Source organism: Prionailurus viverrinus, chromosome X (genome assembly GCF_022837055.1).
Source record: "Prionailurus viverrinus isolate Anna chromosome X, UM_Priviv_1.0, whole genome shotgun sequence".
NCBI lineage: Eukaryota > Metazoa > Chordata > Mammalia > Carnivora > Felidae > Prionailurus > Prionailurus viverrinus.
In genome coordinates this window covers 33,333,072-33,349,864 of record NC_062579.1, presented here as the reverse complement: position 1 = coordinate 33,349,864, position 16,793 = coordinate 33,333,072, and the positions used below count along the sequence as shown (strand labels likewise).

Sequence of the window (16,793 nt, the reverse complement as noted above, 5' to 3'; positions counted from 1 at the left end):
AGTTTAGACCAGCCCTCTGAGATCTTGGAACAATCTGCCATTTCCATTAGAAACCCACATGCAGGGGTGCCTGGGTGGCTCGGTCAGTTAAGTGTCTGACTTCAGGTCAGGTCATGGTCTCACGGTTCGTGAGTTCAAGCCCAACATTGGGCTCTGTGCTGACAGCTCAGAGCCTGGAAACTGCTTCGGATTCTGTGCCTCCCTCTCTCTCCGCCCCTCCCCTGCTCACTCTCTGTCTCTCTCCCTCAAAAATAAATAAACATTTAAAAAAAATTTTTAAAAAGAAACCCAAATGCATACCTTGCTCCAAGCATACGTTCTGTTGATGACAGATCAATACCACCTTCTTTACGATTTTACTGCATTGTTACCTTTTTATTTTTGCTTTGTCTGCATGCCTTTCAAATTAAAATAGCCAAGTCATGACTTTCATAAGCTTTTTAATTAAATAACTTAATTTGAGATGCTAAGGGTTATACTTTTAAAGCCATTATAATTGCATTTCATTATCTCCGGATATTTCATTACCACACAGATCACAGATTAAAATAGAACCAAGTTTATAGTTAGCACACAAGAAAATACAATCTGTGTAAAGCTCCAAACATACTGACATTCAGCCGTAAAATTCTCTTTGAAGTAGAAATGTTCAAATATTCATGGTCATTAAAAACTTTTTTATGAGGACACAAAAAGTACAGAAAGTGGAAGATTATCCTTTTCAAGGGGGGGAAAAAAGGGATTTTTATTATCCAGTTTCACCGAGATGACATATGCAGATATCAATACAAGGAAATCACTTTTTCTGTGTTTAAAGGCTTTGCAAAAACATTCATAATAATAACTATCAACTTATTTTTCATTTGGGCAAGTGCTCTAGAAAATCAAAATAATAAAAGCATTGCATAGATTTAGACTTGAGCTCCACATCATATGTGTTATTTGGAAAATTACATTTTTTTCAGGTACACTTGTGTGTGTTTTCATTTTTTTTTTTTGACAAAGTCATGTGTTATAAATCATCTTCATCCTTTGGGTTATATAAAGGAGTTATTGGATAATGCCATCCGGAAAGACATTTGCTCAATACACCAATTATTGCTTTGTGCCTTTTTAAATTTGTTTCCATTTTAAGCCCCAGCCCAAATTTGCCACCTCTGTTTACAGATGATTCTTTCTACTCAGTTGTTTGGAATTGCGTCACGTCAGTCTTTATTTGAAATAACACATTTCTGACGGACTAGGACTGTTATTAATATTTTACTTTCTTCACCAAATACCAGGCCTTACTTCAGACTCACGACGTAGTGGCACATGAAGTTTACAGCGATGAGGCATTGAGGGTCACACCTCCTCCCACCTCTCCCTATTTAAATGGTGATTCTCCAGAAAGTGCAAACGGAGATATGGATATGGAGAATGTGACCAGAGTCCGCCTGGTCCAGTTCCAAAAGAACACAGATGAACCCATGGTAAGTAGGAAAAGAAAGTCTTCTAGACTTTAAAATCCCAGCCCGAGTTAGGGCACCCCACCTCAATCTACACTACCAGGAGGTAGGGAGGGAAGGAGGGCAGGGGTAGTTTTAAAGACATCCATTTCTAGCTCCTACACTACCACCTCCAAACCCACACCCAGAATTGTTCCACCTGACCCCATGCCCAAGGCCTCTTCCCACCTGTCCTTCCACAGACACTCTTGTGCTTAGCCAAAGAATAACATACCTGGTCTGTTACTCCAGCAAAAAACCTCTGGGGCACAATTTGAAATATTTGGGTTGGAAAAGTGAATGTCTAATGACATTGTGAAAAGATCTTTTATAAGATCTTTTGCCTTCGAGAAAATCAGAGGAAGGCTACTTTGGAAGGCATTCAAAGATTGAGTGATGTGGCTAAAATAACATTCCTTCCATCCACATCTACATATTTAATACAAATTTATGTTCTCAGCATGCAGGAACAGCATCAGGATAAGATTAATGCTGAACCTGCCTCGTTCTCACAGAATCTTCATAGATGGGGAAGATCAAGGAAAGGCTCCTTGGTGTCAACCGAACAAAACGGCCTGGGGTGGGAGGGCAGAGTGAGACCATCCAGGCAAACCATGGAGCATGTGCGGAAGCCCAGTAGTCAGAAAGGCTCATACCATAGTTTGAGAATGGAAAGAAGGCACCACGGCTTGAGTGTAGACAACGGTGCGTGGCCAGAATAGGACACACCAGTGTTGAAGGACACATTAAGAATTCTGTTCTTTATATCAGAGATAGTGGGAGGCTGTTGGAGAGTTTCAGGCAGGGAGAGAAGACCAGATTTTCAGTTTAGAAAGACTCCCTGTGGAGAATGGATTAGCAGAGGAGGAGGACGAGACAGGTTGTAGAGAGGCCAGTGGAGAGGTGACTGCCTCAGGACTGGGGAGAGTGGATGGAACTGGGGGCTAGAGGCACAGATACCAAATGGAAGGAAGTGAACAGATTTAACAAAAAGAGTAAAATCAATAGACCTGGATGACAGATTGCCAATGGGGACTGAAGGAGAAGCAGTCACCAAGGATGTCCCTTAAGCTTTAGGTTTTTGCATCCAGATGGACAATGATGCCACCCACTGTGATAAGGACTATTGGAAAAGTTCCATGTTTTGGAGAAGAATCCTATCTTTGGGGGGGAGGGGGCGGAGAAAAGGCATTCAAACTTACATGTTCATCTTTTCCTCAGAGCATAGAAAAGGGATATTGGGATATAGAAAAACAAATTCCCTACTTAAGAAAGTTGCCCAGTTGCTTTGCAGGTTAAAGGAAGAGCTACCAAACAGTGATTCTGTGACTGCAATTTCCAGAGAGCCCTTAACTCTAGATGTCTCCAGTTGTAATTCTCACTTAGTGATCTTTGCCGCTTTTCCTGTATTATCCCAGTGCTTGCAGCAGGCCAGGGACATGCCAGTCACTTCACCCCTTTTTGGTGCCATCCAAACAACCCTTTGGCTTAAGGCCCAGGCAATAACAGCTTTTGGGTGCCTTGGGCAAATCACTTCAAGTTTGTTCATAGTTTGCTTAGCAATTATTGCCAAAAGCATACTTGGCCAAATGACCCCCAAGATCCCACCCAGCTCCAGAAGTCTAATATCCATTTATTCATTATATATAGTCATTCACCCATTTAGCAAATGTTTATTAAGTGCCTACTATGTGAAGATCACTGTATTGGATGCCAGTGATGTAGTGGCAGATAAGACACAGCCCCTTCCCAGAACTTACTTTCCACGGGGCTACTGACGTTAAACGGGTAAATATGCAGTTTAGCACAGTTTGTTGAACAACAGTTACGAGAGAGCTATAGAAGAGCGAAGGCTGTGACAGAGAGGCAGGAAGAAGGGGTGATGTTCAGCCACGCAAAGCAGACAGGAAGAAGGAAAGGACCAGAAGAAGGAGGTCCAGGTGTCTTGTGATCGTCATGTTCCAAAGCAGCCCAATGACGTCTGTTTGATCTTTTGTATGGTGGCTGACTACCTAAAAACATAGGCTGAGTAAGAGTATCCCTGAGTTAGTTTTTTCAGGAAGCATAAAATGGCCTTGAGTCTCACCAAGAGTCTCCTTAAAGAAGCCCTTCTCTGTTCTTTGATCCTAGTGAAGGTGTGTATTCTCCTTTTGACTGGTTGCCATAAAAAATGGGAATTATTTTATGTAAAATAGATATTCTCAACAGTGGAGTACAAATCTGTTACACTTAATACAGCTTCATTTACTGGCTTAATTTTCTTATCAAAAGCATTATATTACTGTGCAGCATATACCTTTGTGATCTTTTTTGCTTTTTGGACCTTCTATAATGTGTCCAACTATGCTAGATTCACCCTGCAAGGGTGATACACTCCCATTACGCTCTTGTTTTCCCATTTGAAACTCTCCTTGAAATTACTTTTCAGTCGATTGAGACTCCCTTAGTTGCAGGTGATAAAGACCAAACTTGAACTAGCTTAGACAACAGGGGAAAGGCTTATGTAAACAAGGAAAGGCCAGGAGTCTACCCCAAGCTGGTGTAGGTTCACGAGTAGGCACCCAGCCCAGGTGGACCAATCCCTTCCCTGGAATTTGGGAACTTGCGAACAGAGAGATGAGTCAGTTCCTCTCTGCAAAGAAAGGTTCGGGGCAGGCAAAATAATAAATGTTGTTAACTCTACTTGGTCCCCTAATCATGAGAGACCCTGTCTGTCTCACCACTATTGTATATTCACTGATGAATAGTCTCATTCATTATGTGCCTAACAGAGTGCCTGCCACATAACAGGATCATGGTAATGTTGGTTGAAAGAATACATTAATTTATTCATTTCAAGGATGGAACCCCCATCATACTATCATTTCCCTTATGAAATTAGATTTGAGTTACATATTAACTTATAACATTCTTCCAGGAGCACCTCTCTTGGTAACCATACATGCTTAATGAATATCCAAGTTGGAAATGAAACTTGAACATTACAGTTGAATGTTGGGACTAGAAACATTTGATATACCAGTTCTTCACATTGCTTGCCCACCACTTCTAAGAACTGCAAAGTAGGAACCAAGCAAAGTTATATTCTGTGGAATTGTACAAATTCAGAATCTAAATTATAAAGCCTCAAATATGTTTTCCAACAGAGTGTTATTCTCCAATGAAGAAGATAAGATAGTCCTCCTACCCTTAATCATTTTAAATTCAAGACCAGTTTTCACCAAGGGAGCTTGTTAAAAATATAGATTTCTGGGCTCCATTCCAGACTTCCTTAATCTAAATCCAAAGAGTGAATTTAAAAGGCAGTATTATTTAAAAGGTCCCCATGTGACTTTTAGGATCAGCCAGGTCTAGTACCAAAAAAATATGCTTATGCAAGTTTATCTTATAATAGAGAATAATGGGAAAACAAAAAGTAATCTCCATAGACTAGTAGTCTGTCATTAAATATGTGGAGCTTCTGCTTCTGGCCAAGGTGGAGTAACAAGGACCAGATTTACCCTCTCACCTGAAATAACCAAAAAAAAATTTAAAAACAGACAAAAATTACATGAAAGAACTGTTTTCAAGACATTGGACATCAGGCAACAAAGGATAATGATCCCTAAGAAACAGGAAGCAAATGGGGTGAGCTTTATGATTTCCCGACCTTACTGACTTGAGGGAGTTTCCAGGCCACAACACAGAAAGGGAGAACTGAGGCAGAGCATGCAGACACCCTGAATTGAGGAGACAGAGCTGAGAATCCGAGGAGACCTAGGCACCTAAAGTTTATAGGACAGAGGACTGAAGAGGAGAGAGCTGCACAGAGAGAGAACTCCAGAGATCTGTAGATGATCCCCCTGAAGTATTTGTTTAAGTTATGATTAGTGCATTTATGAAAGGAAACTACCCAGAACCAAGGAAAAACCATCCAAGAGGATTAGAGGGAACAGTACCCAACACTCACTGCCTGTTAACCACCAGCTGGACTGGAAATATGAATTCATGGTACATTGTATAGAGTGCTCAGGAAGATCTTGTCTCAGTAATGAGGAATAATTAGCCCTAGGTTCAGAATTTCTCAAGACCTGCCTAACAAATCATGAAAGCAAGACCCAAAAGATCAAACTAATTGACTGACCCAAGTAACTGAACTATATCCCAGAACAAAGCCTAAGAATATTTATAGGAATAAAAAACGTCTAGCATGCAGCAAGATAAAAATCACAATGTCTGGCATTGAGTCAAAGATTACTAGGCAGGTAGAGAAGGGGGGAAATGGGACCTATAAGTGGAGAATAATCAATCAAAACAGAACTGACAAAGATACTAGAATTAGCAGAAAAATACGCTATAGGATTAATGGCAGATTAGACATTTGAGAAGAAAAGATTAGTGAACTCAAAGACATAGCAAAAGAAACTATCCAAAATGAAACACAGAACTTTTTTTTTTAAATGGAAAAGGCATCACTGAGCTCTGGGACAACCTCAGGCAGCCTAACATATGGCTAATTTGACTCTATGAAGGAGGAGAGAGTGAGGAAGAAAGGATATTTGAAGAAATAATGGATGAAAATATTCCAAGCTTGATGAAAACTATAAATCTGCAGGCGCAAGACCACAATGAACCCCAAACCCAAGAAACCTGAAGAAAACCACATCAAGGTACATCTTAAACGGTTTAAGAAACCATAATAAATAGAAGATCTTGAAAACAGAGATAAAAAAGAAATGTTACATAGAGAGGAACAAAGATAAGGATGGCATCAGACTTACCAGAAACAATACAATTGAGAAGATCAGTGTCTTTAAAGTACTGAAAGAAAAAACAAAATTGCTCAACGTAGGATTCTAAACCCAGCAAAGGTATGTTTCAGAAACTAAGGGCAAACCAAAACCATTTTCAGACATACCACAACTGAAAGAATTCATTAGACCTACAGGATAAGAAATGTCAAAGGACATCCTTATTGTTTAAATCTCTTTAAAAGATAATTAGCAGTTTAAGCAAAAATAAAGGCACCATGTTTGGGGGTTATTATATGTAAAAGTAAAATGTATAACAACACAAAGGTCAGGAGAAAGGAAGTAGAAGTATACTGTTAAAAAGTTCTCATACTATATGTGATATTGTATAATATCACTGAAGATGGACTGTGAAAAGTTAAAGATGTACACCATAAACCCTAAAGCAACCACTAAAACAACAAAACCGAATTATAGCTAGTCAGACAACACGAGAGAGAAAATAGAATAAAAATAAGCTAATCCAAAAGAAGGCAGAAAAAGAGGAAAAAGGGAACATGGAACAGATGAAACAAATAGAAATTAAATATCAAGAAGATATATTTATACCTGACTGAATCAATAATCCTGTGAAATGCAAATAGTCTAAATTGCCCAAATTAAGAAGCAAAGATTCTCAGATGGGGCGGGGGGTGGGGCAGACCCAATTATATATTGCCTGCAAGAAATGCTTTATACATAAAGACAAATAGTTTCCAAGTGAAAGAATGTAAGAAGCTCTATTATGATGTCATTAATCAAAAGGAAGCTGGAGTAGCTATATTAATATCAAAGTATAATTCTCAGACCACACTGTGATTAAATTTGAAATGAATAACAGAAAGACTTCTGGAAAACTCCCCAAGCATTTGAAAACTAAATAACACAATTCTAAATGACCCATGGATCAAAGGAAAAATCAAAAGGGAAATTAAAAAGTATTTTGAAGTGAATGAAAATGAAACAACATACCAGAATTTCTGGGATGTTGCTAACTCTGTACTTACAGAGAAATGTGTAGCACTAAACACCTATATTAGAAAAGAGGTATCTTAAATGACCTCAGCTTCTACCTTAAGAAACTAGAACAAAAAAGCAAATTAGGGGCACCTGGGTGTCTCAGTTGGTTAAGTGACAGGCTCTTGGTTTCAGCTCAGGTCATGATCTCACAGTTCGTGAGTTTGAGCCCTACATCGGGCTCCATGCTGACAGTGCAGAGCCTGCTTGGGATTCATTCATTCATATTCTCTCTCTCTCTCTCTCTCTCTCTCTCTCTCAAATTAATTTTTTTGAAAAAGAACAAACTAAATCCAAAGTGGGTGAAAGAAAAGAAATAGTAAAGATCGAAGTGGATGTTAAATAGAAAACAGCATAGAGAAAAATCAATAAAACAAGCTATTTCTTTGAGAAGATCAGACTGATCAGGAAAAAGAAGACACTAATTACCAATATCATGCATAAAAAAAGTGACATTATTACAGAATCTACAGACAAAAAAAATTACGGAAATCTTATAAACAACTTTTTGACAAGAAATTCAACAACTTAGATGAAATGGACCAATTCCGTAGAAGACAGAAACACCCCAAAGCTCACTTAAGAAGGAATACACAGGGGCGCCTGGGTGGCGCAGTCGGTTAAGCGTCCGTCCGGCTTCAGCCAGGTCACGATCTCGCGGTCCGTGAGTTCGAGCCCCGCGTCAGGCTCTGGGCTGATGGCTCAGAGCCTAGAGCCTGTTTCCGATTCTGTGTCTCCCTCTCTCTCTGCCCCTCCCCGGTCCATGCTCTGTCTCTCTCTGTCCCAAAAATAAATAAACGTTGAAAAAAAAATTTAAAAAAAGAAGGAATACACTGAATTGCCCTACTTTATTTAAAAATTGAATTTGTAGTTAAAAACCATTCCTCAAAGAAAACTCCAAGATGGCATTACTGGTAAAATCTACCAAACATATGATAAAGAAGTAATACCAATTCTACACAAATTTTCCCCAAAATATTGAAAAGGAAGGGATTCTCCCCAAATCATCATCATCATCATCATCATCATCATCATCATCGTTATAATTAGGTGGCTACCATTTTTATCCTGATACCAAAACCAGATAAAGACATTACAAGAAAAGAAAACTACAGACTGGTATCCCTCATGAATATAGACGCAAAAATTCTAAACAAATTCATACCTTAACAAAAGAAGAATACATCATGACCAACTGGAGACTAACCTAGGGATACAGCTCACTTCTAATAGCCAAAAGCTAGGGAAAAAATTCTGTCCATGAATGGATAAAGAAAATGATATATCCATACAATGGAATATTCAGCAAAGACAAAGAATGAACTATTGATACATACAACAATATGACTGAATCTCACATTGTGAATTTTTGAAAAGCAACAAAAAAGAGTGCATACAGTATGAGGGACCATAGAGTAGGGATAAGGAGTACAAGGATGGGAGTAGATTATCAGTGGGCACAAGGAAACTTTTAGGGGTGAGGTGTATATATATATATATATATATATATACACACTCCATCATATATATATGTATACTCCATTATATATATATATACACACACACACACTCCTCAGCATGAGTGTGTGTGTGTGTGTATATATATATGTGTATATATATATCCCATAACCATTACTATATATATATACTCAGTATAGTAATGGTTTCACATATGTATACATATGTCAAACCTCTCAAATTGTACACCTTGTGTGTCAATTATACATTGCTTTTATTGAAAAGCTTTTAAAAATGACTAGCAACATGGAAAATAATTATAAGTAGAAACCTAAAATCACAAAATAAAATATATGTATTACTATTATTATAGCAATCAAAATACCAAAAACAACATTTTTGTTGGTGGTTTTTTCCTTCATTTTCCAAATTTTCTTGAATGTTTTCCTAACTTTTATAAATAAAATTATCTACAGTGAAACCACATAAAAAGGAATGGTAATTCTATTTTACTTAACTTTTTACAGGGAATCACTTTAAAAATGAATGAGCTAAATCATTGTATTGTTGCAAGAATTATGCACGGGGGCATGATTCACAGGCAAGGTAAGTTCTGTATGTGATTCTTTCCCTCCCTAACCTTTTTTCCTGCAGCCTAGTGGAGAAAGTATTTTTTTGGGGGGATCCATATAAAAGATCTGTTTAATCTGTGGTCCCCATAAATGATCTATTTAAGTTATCTGTCTTTGGTTTTTATCACCATTGGCCTCCGTTTGTTCATATTCATCTCTGCATACTCCAGCCTGTGGATAAGGCAGGGAGGGCATATTATAGTTCTGTTGCCGGAATATCTCTGAATCACTGTTTGGATCCTGACTTAGGAAAGACCCTGGGGGATAAAGCAAAGTATGATACCTGGCCCCAGGATACATGGAAGGCATCTATTCTGGGACATACATACATACATTCATTCATTCATTCATTCATATTTGTTTGTATATATAGAATGGCAATTCAAGAATTGCTCTCTTAAATTTACTCGGGAATGAGATACACCATTTCTAAATTAGGAAATTAGAGTTTGATAAATAATAATATAAAACTTCAATGGTAAAATAAGAGATATCAGATCTAGATTAAGTTTTTAATACTTGCTTCAGTAATTGCAGTCATTCTGAGAAAGGAATTCATTGAGGCCTGCAGTAAAGGTGTTTTTGAGAAAAGGGAAGGCAAGATTTGGACATGCAGCTTTAGCCTCCTTTCTGAAAGGGCTGAGTTATATGTGCTAGTATTTAGAGGCTGATCCAAAAATTATTCTCCTTTGCAAAAAATTAGGCTTCCTTTCTTTGAGATCAGGTTCTGTTTGTCCTTAGCACCTCTTTGCTTTTTCCTTAACCTCCCGAGAGCAAGAAGTAACACTGTAAGCATTTCAGTGCCTTCCCATCCTCTTTAGAAACCACTGTGTATACAGATGATGCCTGGCACTACTGCTGGCTTCAGGGGAATCATTATAGGCTACGTGAGTAGACACTGCTCACACAGGAGAATTGGTTTTAGACTCCAGGATGAATTTTCTGTTTATTATTTGTAATAGTTTGCTATAAATTCAGTAAAGTCACAACATTACTGTTTCTGTAATCTCTTTTCCTTGTATTACTGTGTGACTGGGACCTACCATCTCTGATAGAAGTGGTGTGCAGCAGGGGCGCGTGGGTGGCTCGGTCAGTTGAGCGTCTGACTTCGGCTCAGGTCATGACCTCACGGTCCATGAGTTCGAGCCCCACGTTGGGCTCTGTGCTGACCGCTGACAGCCTAGAGCCTGCTTTGGATTCTGTGTCTCCCTCTCTCTCTGCCCCTCCCCTGCTCACACCCTGTCTCTCTCTCTCTCTCAATAATAAATAAACATTAAAGAAATGTTTAAAAAAGAAGTGATGTACAGCAGAGTGCCTGGGTGGCTCAGTTGGTTAAGTGTCCGACTCTTGATTTCGGCTCAAGTCATGATCTCACAGTTCAGGGGATCGAGCCCCATATCCGGCTCTGTGCTGACAGCATAGGGCTTGCTTGGGATTCTCGCTCTCCCTCTCTCTCTGCCCCTCATCCCCCCCACCAAATAAATAAAACTTTAAAAAAAAAAAAAGAAGTGGGGGGGCCCCTTGGTGGCTCAGTCAGTGAAGTGTCCAGCTTCGGCTCAGGTCATGATTTCCCAGTTCATGGGTCCGAGCTCATGTTGGGCTCAGTGCTGACAGCTCAGAGCCTGGAGCCTGCTTCAGATTCTGTGTCTCCCTCTCTCTCGGCCCCTCCCATGTTCATGCTCTGTATCTGTCTCTCAAAAGTAAATAAATGTTAAAAAAATATTTTAATTCAAAAAAAAGTGGTGTAGTGGACATCCTGGTCCTATTCTTGTTTTTGAAACGTAGCTTTCCAATGTTTCCCATGAAGAATAACATTTACTGTAGATTTTAGTAGATGCCTTCTATTAGGGCTGAGGAAGTTCTCTTATATTCTTAGTTGCTGAACCATTTCATTATGATTGGGTTTGAATTTTATCAAATGCGCTTCATCTGCTGAGATGATCATTTGGTTTTTTTTCTTTTATCTATTAATGTAGTAAATGACTTTTAAAGATTTTCTTATGATAAAGCCCTTTTGCACTTCTCAGATAAACCCAACTTAGTCATTGTATGTTATTTTTTTTTTTTGTATGTGCTGCTGGATCCTGTAAAGTAATGTTTTGTTTATGATTTTTGTATTTGCAATTATGAGTGAGACTGGGCTGTAATTAGTTTTCCTTTCTGGTCTTTCTCTGTATGGTTTTAATTTCAAAGTTACATTACTTCATAAAATGACTTGGAGAGCCTTCTCCCTTGATGACTTCTCTGAAAGACTTTGTATAATATTGGAATGATTTGTACCTTTAAAGTTTGGTAGAACTTACCTATAAAACTATCAAGGCCTGGCGTTTGGTTTTGGATTTGGGTTTCTTTAGGAAAGATTTCTTTTTTTCTTTTCTTTTTTTTTTTTTTTTTTAACAACTGCTTCAGTTTCTTTAACGGTTATTCAGGCATTCGGGCTTTCTGTATCTTGAGTGAGTTTGGTAAATTACATTTTCCTTAAAAAAAAGTTTTAAAAATTATTTCACTAAGCTTCTTATTCCCTGCCATCTCTGTAATTATGTCCCCTTGTTTAGTACTAAAATTGTTTATTTGTGCCTTGTCTTTTTTCCCTTAATTAACTTTGCCAGTCAGTGAGTTCTGTTAATTCTCTCTGGAGTTCTGTTAATTCTCTCTGTTGTATGTTTATTTCCTATTTCATTGTTTTATGACCTGATTTCTATTTCTCTCCTTCATTCTACTTCTTATTGGTTGTATCTAACTTTCCTAATTAGATGCTTAGTTCATTTATCCCAGTCTTTATTTCTAATATATGCATTTGAGTGTAAACTCTACCCTTAAGTACTCATTTATCTGTATTCCACCAGTTTTGATATGAAGAATTTTTATTGTAATTCAGTTTTAAGTCCTCTTAAATTCCTATTATGGTATCTTTCACTGACCCACAGTTATTTAGGAGTGTTTTTTTACATACCACATCTAAGATTTTCTATGTATCTTTTTATAATTTACTTCTAACTTAATTGCACCATGGTCAGAGAGTGTGGTCTGTATGACACCATTTCTTTGAGGTTTCTTGAGACTTACCTTATGGCATAGGACTTTAATCAGTTTTGTAAAGGTCCATGTGTACTTAAGAAGGTTTGTTCTTTAACTGTTGCATGGAAAGTTCTCTATATGATGATTGGCTTGGGGCTATTAATTGTTTTCTTCACATCTTCTATTTCTTGACTAGTTTTTTTGTCTACCTGATCTATCAGTAATTGCTGACATATCTCACTATCATAGTAGTGTTTTTCAATTCCTACCCGTAGAGCTCTCAATTTTGGCTTTATTTAAAGCTGTCTTATTAGGTGCATGGAAATATCTGGTAACCATTTCTATTCTTAATACTTTCTATTTAAAACCTATTTATTAAGGGGCACCTACGTGGCTCAGTTGGTCGAACGTCTGACTCTTGATTTTGGCTCAGGTCACGATCTCACCGTCATGAGATCCAGCCCCACATCAGGTTCCCCACTGAGTGTGGAGCCTGCTTGGGATACTCTCTTTCCCTCTCTCTCTCTGCCCACCCCCACTCTCACTCTCTCTTTCCAAATAAGTTAACATTAAAACTGCTAAAACCTATTTATCTAATAGTAATACACTTATTCCAGTTTTATTTTAGTATTTGCTAGCACGTCTTCTTCCATGCTTTTATTTCCAACCATTCTCTGCTTGTATGCATCAGTGTGTCTCTTGCAAACATTTTTTAAGCTAAGTTTTTCATTTTTTAATGTACTTTGATGATCACCATCTTTTAATGGGCATTAGTCCATTGATATTTATTGTGACTTCTGTCATCTTGCTTTTTTATTTATATTTATTCCATTTTGTAATTGGTTTTCTGTTCATTTTTTGTTCCCTTTTTTCCCCCTGGTAGTTTAGAATTTCAGCATTCTATTTCTATTTTTTAGGTGGTTACCTTGAAATTTTATCATACATATTTAACATTAAATATACTGAAGTGAAACAGTATCTTAATCCCATTCCCAAAGAATACAAAGACATTCAAACACTAAATTTGATTGTATTCCTGATTTACATATTATTCTTGCCCAGTATTTTAGTTCTGTCCTGTTTTAAATTCACAAATTTGTAATTACTATTAATATATGACCATTTTTTTTGGATTTACATAAATGTTTATAATTTTATTTACTCACCATTCCTTCTTTTTTTTTTTTTAATTTTATTTCCAGTATACTTAACATGCAGTGTTATATTAGTTTCAGGTGTAAATTCACCATTCCTTCTTAAATCTCAGACCATCTTTGGGGAACATTTTCCTTCTTCCTAAAGCACATCCTTAAAAGTTCCTTTAGTGCCAGTCTCCTGTTGATAAACTCTCTCAGGTGGTATTTATCTGTAAATATTTTATTTCAGCCCCAATCATGAAAATTACTTTTGTTGAGAACACAATTTTAGGTTGATGGTTACCATTCTGTTGTATTTTGGCATCCATTGTTTGACATCGGAAAGTCTGATGTCACTAGAATTGTCCTTGCTTTCTCTGGTTATTTTAAGGTCTTTGTCTTTAGATGTTCTATAGTTTCACTACCATCCAGCATGGATTTCTTTTATTTATCCTGTTTGGGATACATTCTTCTTCCTGGATCTGTATAATCATGTTTTCGCCAGATAGGAAAGTTTGCAACCATTATTTCTTCAAATATTGCCTCTTCCCCATTCTCCATATTCCTTCTGAACTCCACTGGACATGCGCTAGACATTCCCTCCATATCTCTTTCTTTTCCTATTTTCTTTATTTCTTATTTCCTATTTTCTGTATCTCCTTATTTCTCTGACTTGCATTCTAGGTAATTTATTTGGTTTTTTCTTCCAGTTCACTGAAACTCTCTTCAGCCATATCTGAATTCGTGTTCAACTCATCGATTCATTGGTTTATATCACCAGTTATATTTTTCTTTTCTAGAAGTACTAGTCATTTGTACTTAGTTTTATTAATGTGTAGCCATTTTACATTCTGTATCTGATCATTCCAGTATCTGTTCTCCTTGTGATTTAAATCTGTTTTTTCTGGGGGAACCTGGGTGGCTCAGTCGGATAAATGTCCAACTCTTGATTTCAGCTCAGGTCATGATCTTGCAGTTCGTGGGTTTGAGCCCCACATCAGGCTCTGTGCTAACAGTGTGGAGCTGCTTGGAATTCTGTCTCCTCTCTCTGCCCCTCCCCCTCTTACTGTTTATATCCTTCTCAAAAATAAATTTTAAAAAACGTAAATAAATCTGTTTTTTCTGTTTCTGATGACTCACATACTAGTTTGCCTTATTGTGTGTTTGGTGGTCTTTGATTGTGAGCTCATTGTTTCAATTAGTGGAAGTCCTGTGGGCCTAAACTGGGAACACTTTCCTCCAGAGAGAGTTTGTTCCCTCTTCTTCTAGTTACCATGGAGCACCACAGATCTGAGTCTTGCCTCCCTACAGATTCCTAGGCTCAGCTTCTCTAACTTGCTGTTGGCCCAAGGCTCAGAATCCAGCTAGCAGGCATTGCTACTATGTCATTCACCCTTTCCGCTATTTCATTCCACCCTTAGTTTGCTACCACTCTGGATCCAGCTCACAGGTTTCTATGTGGAGCTGATGGTAGATATGGAAGTAGGAAGTGCTCTTAGGCATTTATACTCCTGTTGTGAGACCAGTAACACTTGAAGAGGTGTACCCTAGGTGAGAGATCATTGTGAGAAATTCTTCGAGTGACTAACCAGCCATATTGGAAACAAAAGTCTCCAAATTTTTGTTTTATTATGTTAATTTTCAAACATGAGTAGAAAGAACAGTGCAGTGAGTTCAAGTGGAGAAAAGTAGAAAGTATAGTGCAGTGATCACCCATGTACCCATAACCCACTAGAATTACTGGTAATTCATGGCCACGCTGGTTTCATCCATACTTGCCCTACTGTCCACTCCCCTGGATTATTTTGAAGCAAATTACAGGCATCTTATTTTCTTTATGGACATTTTAGTATGTACCTGTAAAAGACACTGTGAGCTTTTCGTAATAAAGTCAGGTCAGCATGTTAACGTGTGCACAATTTATAAACAAGGAAGTAAAATTTTACATAACTCTGTAAGCATTGGTTCTTGGTCACTTTTTCCAATTTAAGTATTACAGGACCCTGAAATGCCTACCAAATTATTATAAAAGGATTGTGTTTTGTCTACCATAAGCTTATCGTTGTACAGGTATTATCACAATTCTTTGTATGGTATTTGGTAGATAATAATGGTAGAAATTAATAACGGACACTTAAATGGTACTTACTGTGTGCCAAGAACATGTCTAATCCTTCTGTGCATATTAAGCTAATTTAATCCTCAAAACAATCATATGAAATAGGTACTATTTTCATCTCCATTTTGTAAATGTGAAAACCGAGACATGGAAAGTTTTGGTAACCCTCCTAAGGTCTTAACTCTAGTAAGTGATGTGGCTGAGATTTGCACCCAGACACGCTAGATCTAGAAACTGTCATTTTAAAGCAATTTTTTTTTTCAATGCTTATTTATTTTTGGGACAGAGAGAGACAGAGCATGAAAGGGGGAGGGGCAGAGAGAGAGGGAGACACAGAATCGGAAACAGGCTCCAGGCTCTGAGCCATCAGCCCAGAGCCCGAGGCGGGGCTCGAACTCACGGACCGCGAGATCGTGACCTGGCTGAAGTCGGACGCTTAACCGACTGCGCTACCCAGGCGCCCCTAGAAACTGTCATTTTAAACGACTATACCCAGTGCCTCTCTCAGAAATCAGCAGATTTCCACAGCCATCTTTCAAAAGTGTGTCTTCTATAAGTAAATGTATCTGTTTTGGTGAGTTCACTACTGACATTTGAGTGAGCCAAAGCTGTACCTGTTTCTGAAATATTGACCTTCAGTGTTTAGCTTAATTTTTTTTAATTACTTACATTGCTGCCTTTGGATTTTGTTGTTAAAATATGTATATATATTAATTTCACGTTTCGTGTCCTTTCTTTAGGTACACTTCATGTTGGTGATGAAATTCGAGAGATTAATGGCATCAGTGTGGCTAACCAAACAGTGGAACAGCTGCAAAAAATGCTTGTGAGTAAATGAAAGTTTCTTTGTCTTTTTCCAAGATTGACTTTCAGTTTGTTAGTTTGTTTTTTAACACACAGATAAGGGGTATTCTTTTGTAATCAGAGTATTTTTGATACTATCGTTTGTGTGGACTTGAATTTCTACAACATTTATAAGAATTGACAACGGAGCGAGGGCGGGGAGTGCCTGGGTGGCTCAGTCGATTGAGTGTCTGACTCTTGATCTCAGCTCAGGTCTTGATCCACGCTGGGTGTGGAGCCTACTTTAAAAAAAATTGGGGGTGGGGGGGTAGACAACTGAGAAAATGTTTGCATGTCCCAGAGTTTGGAGACAT

The 16,793-nt window shown here is 37.9% G+C and overlaps 1 protein-coding gene across 8 annotated transcripts in view; it reads left to right on the top strand.

The window, feature by feature from the left end:
- Positions 1–16,793, top strand: part of CASK (calcium/calmodulin dependent serine protein kinase) — a 358,179-nt gene that overhangs the window by 302,640 nt on the left and 38,746 nt on the right. For all 8 annotated transcript variants that reach the window (XM_047843622.1, XM_047843615.1, XM_047843620.1 and 5 more), the window contains exons 14-16: positions 1,284–1,472; positions 9,259–9,337; positions 16,377–16,462. In XM_047843622.1, the coding sequence (XP_047699578.1) occupies positions 1,284–1,472; positions 9,259–9,337; positions 16,377–16,462 (354 nt within the window). The remainder of the gene's footprint in view (positions 1–1,283; positions 1,473–9,258; positions 9,338–16,376; positions 16,463–16,793) is intronic.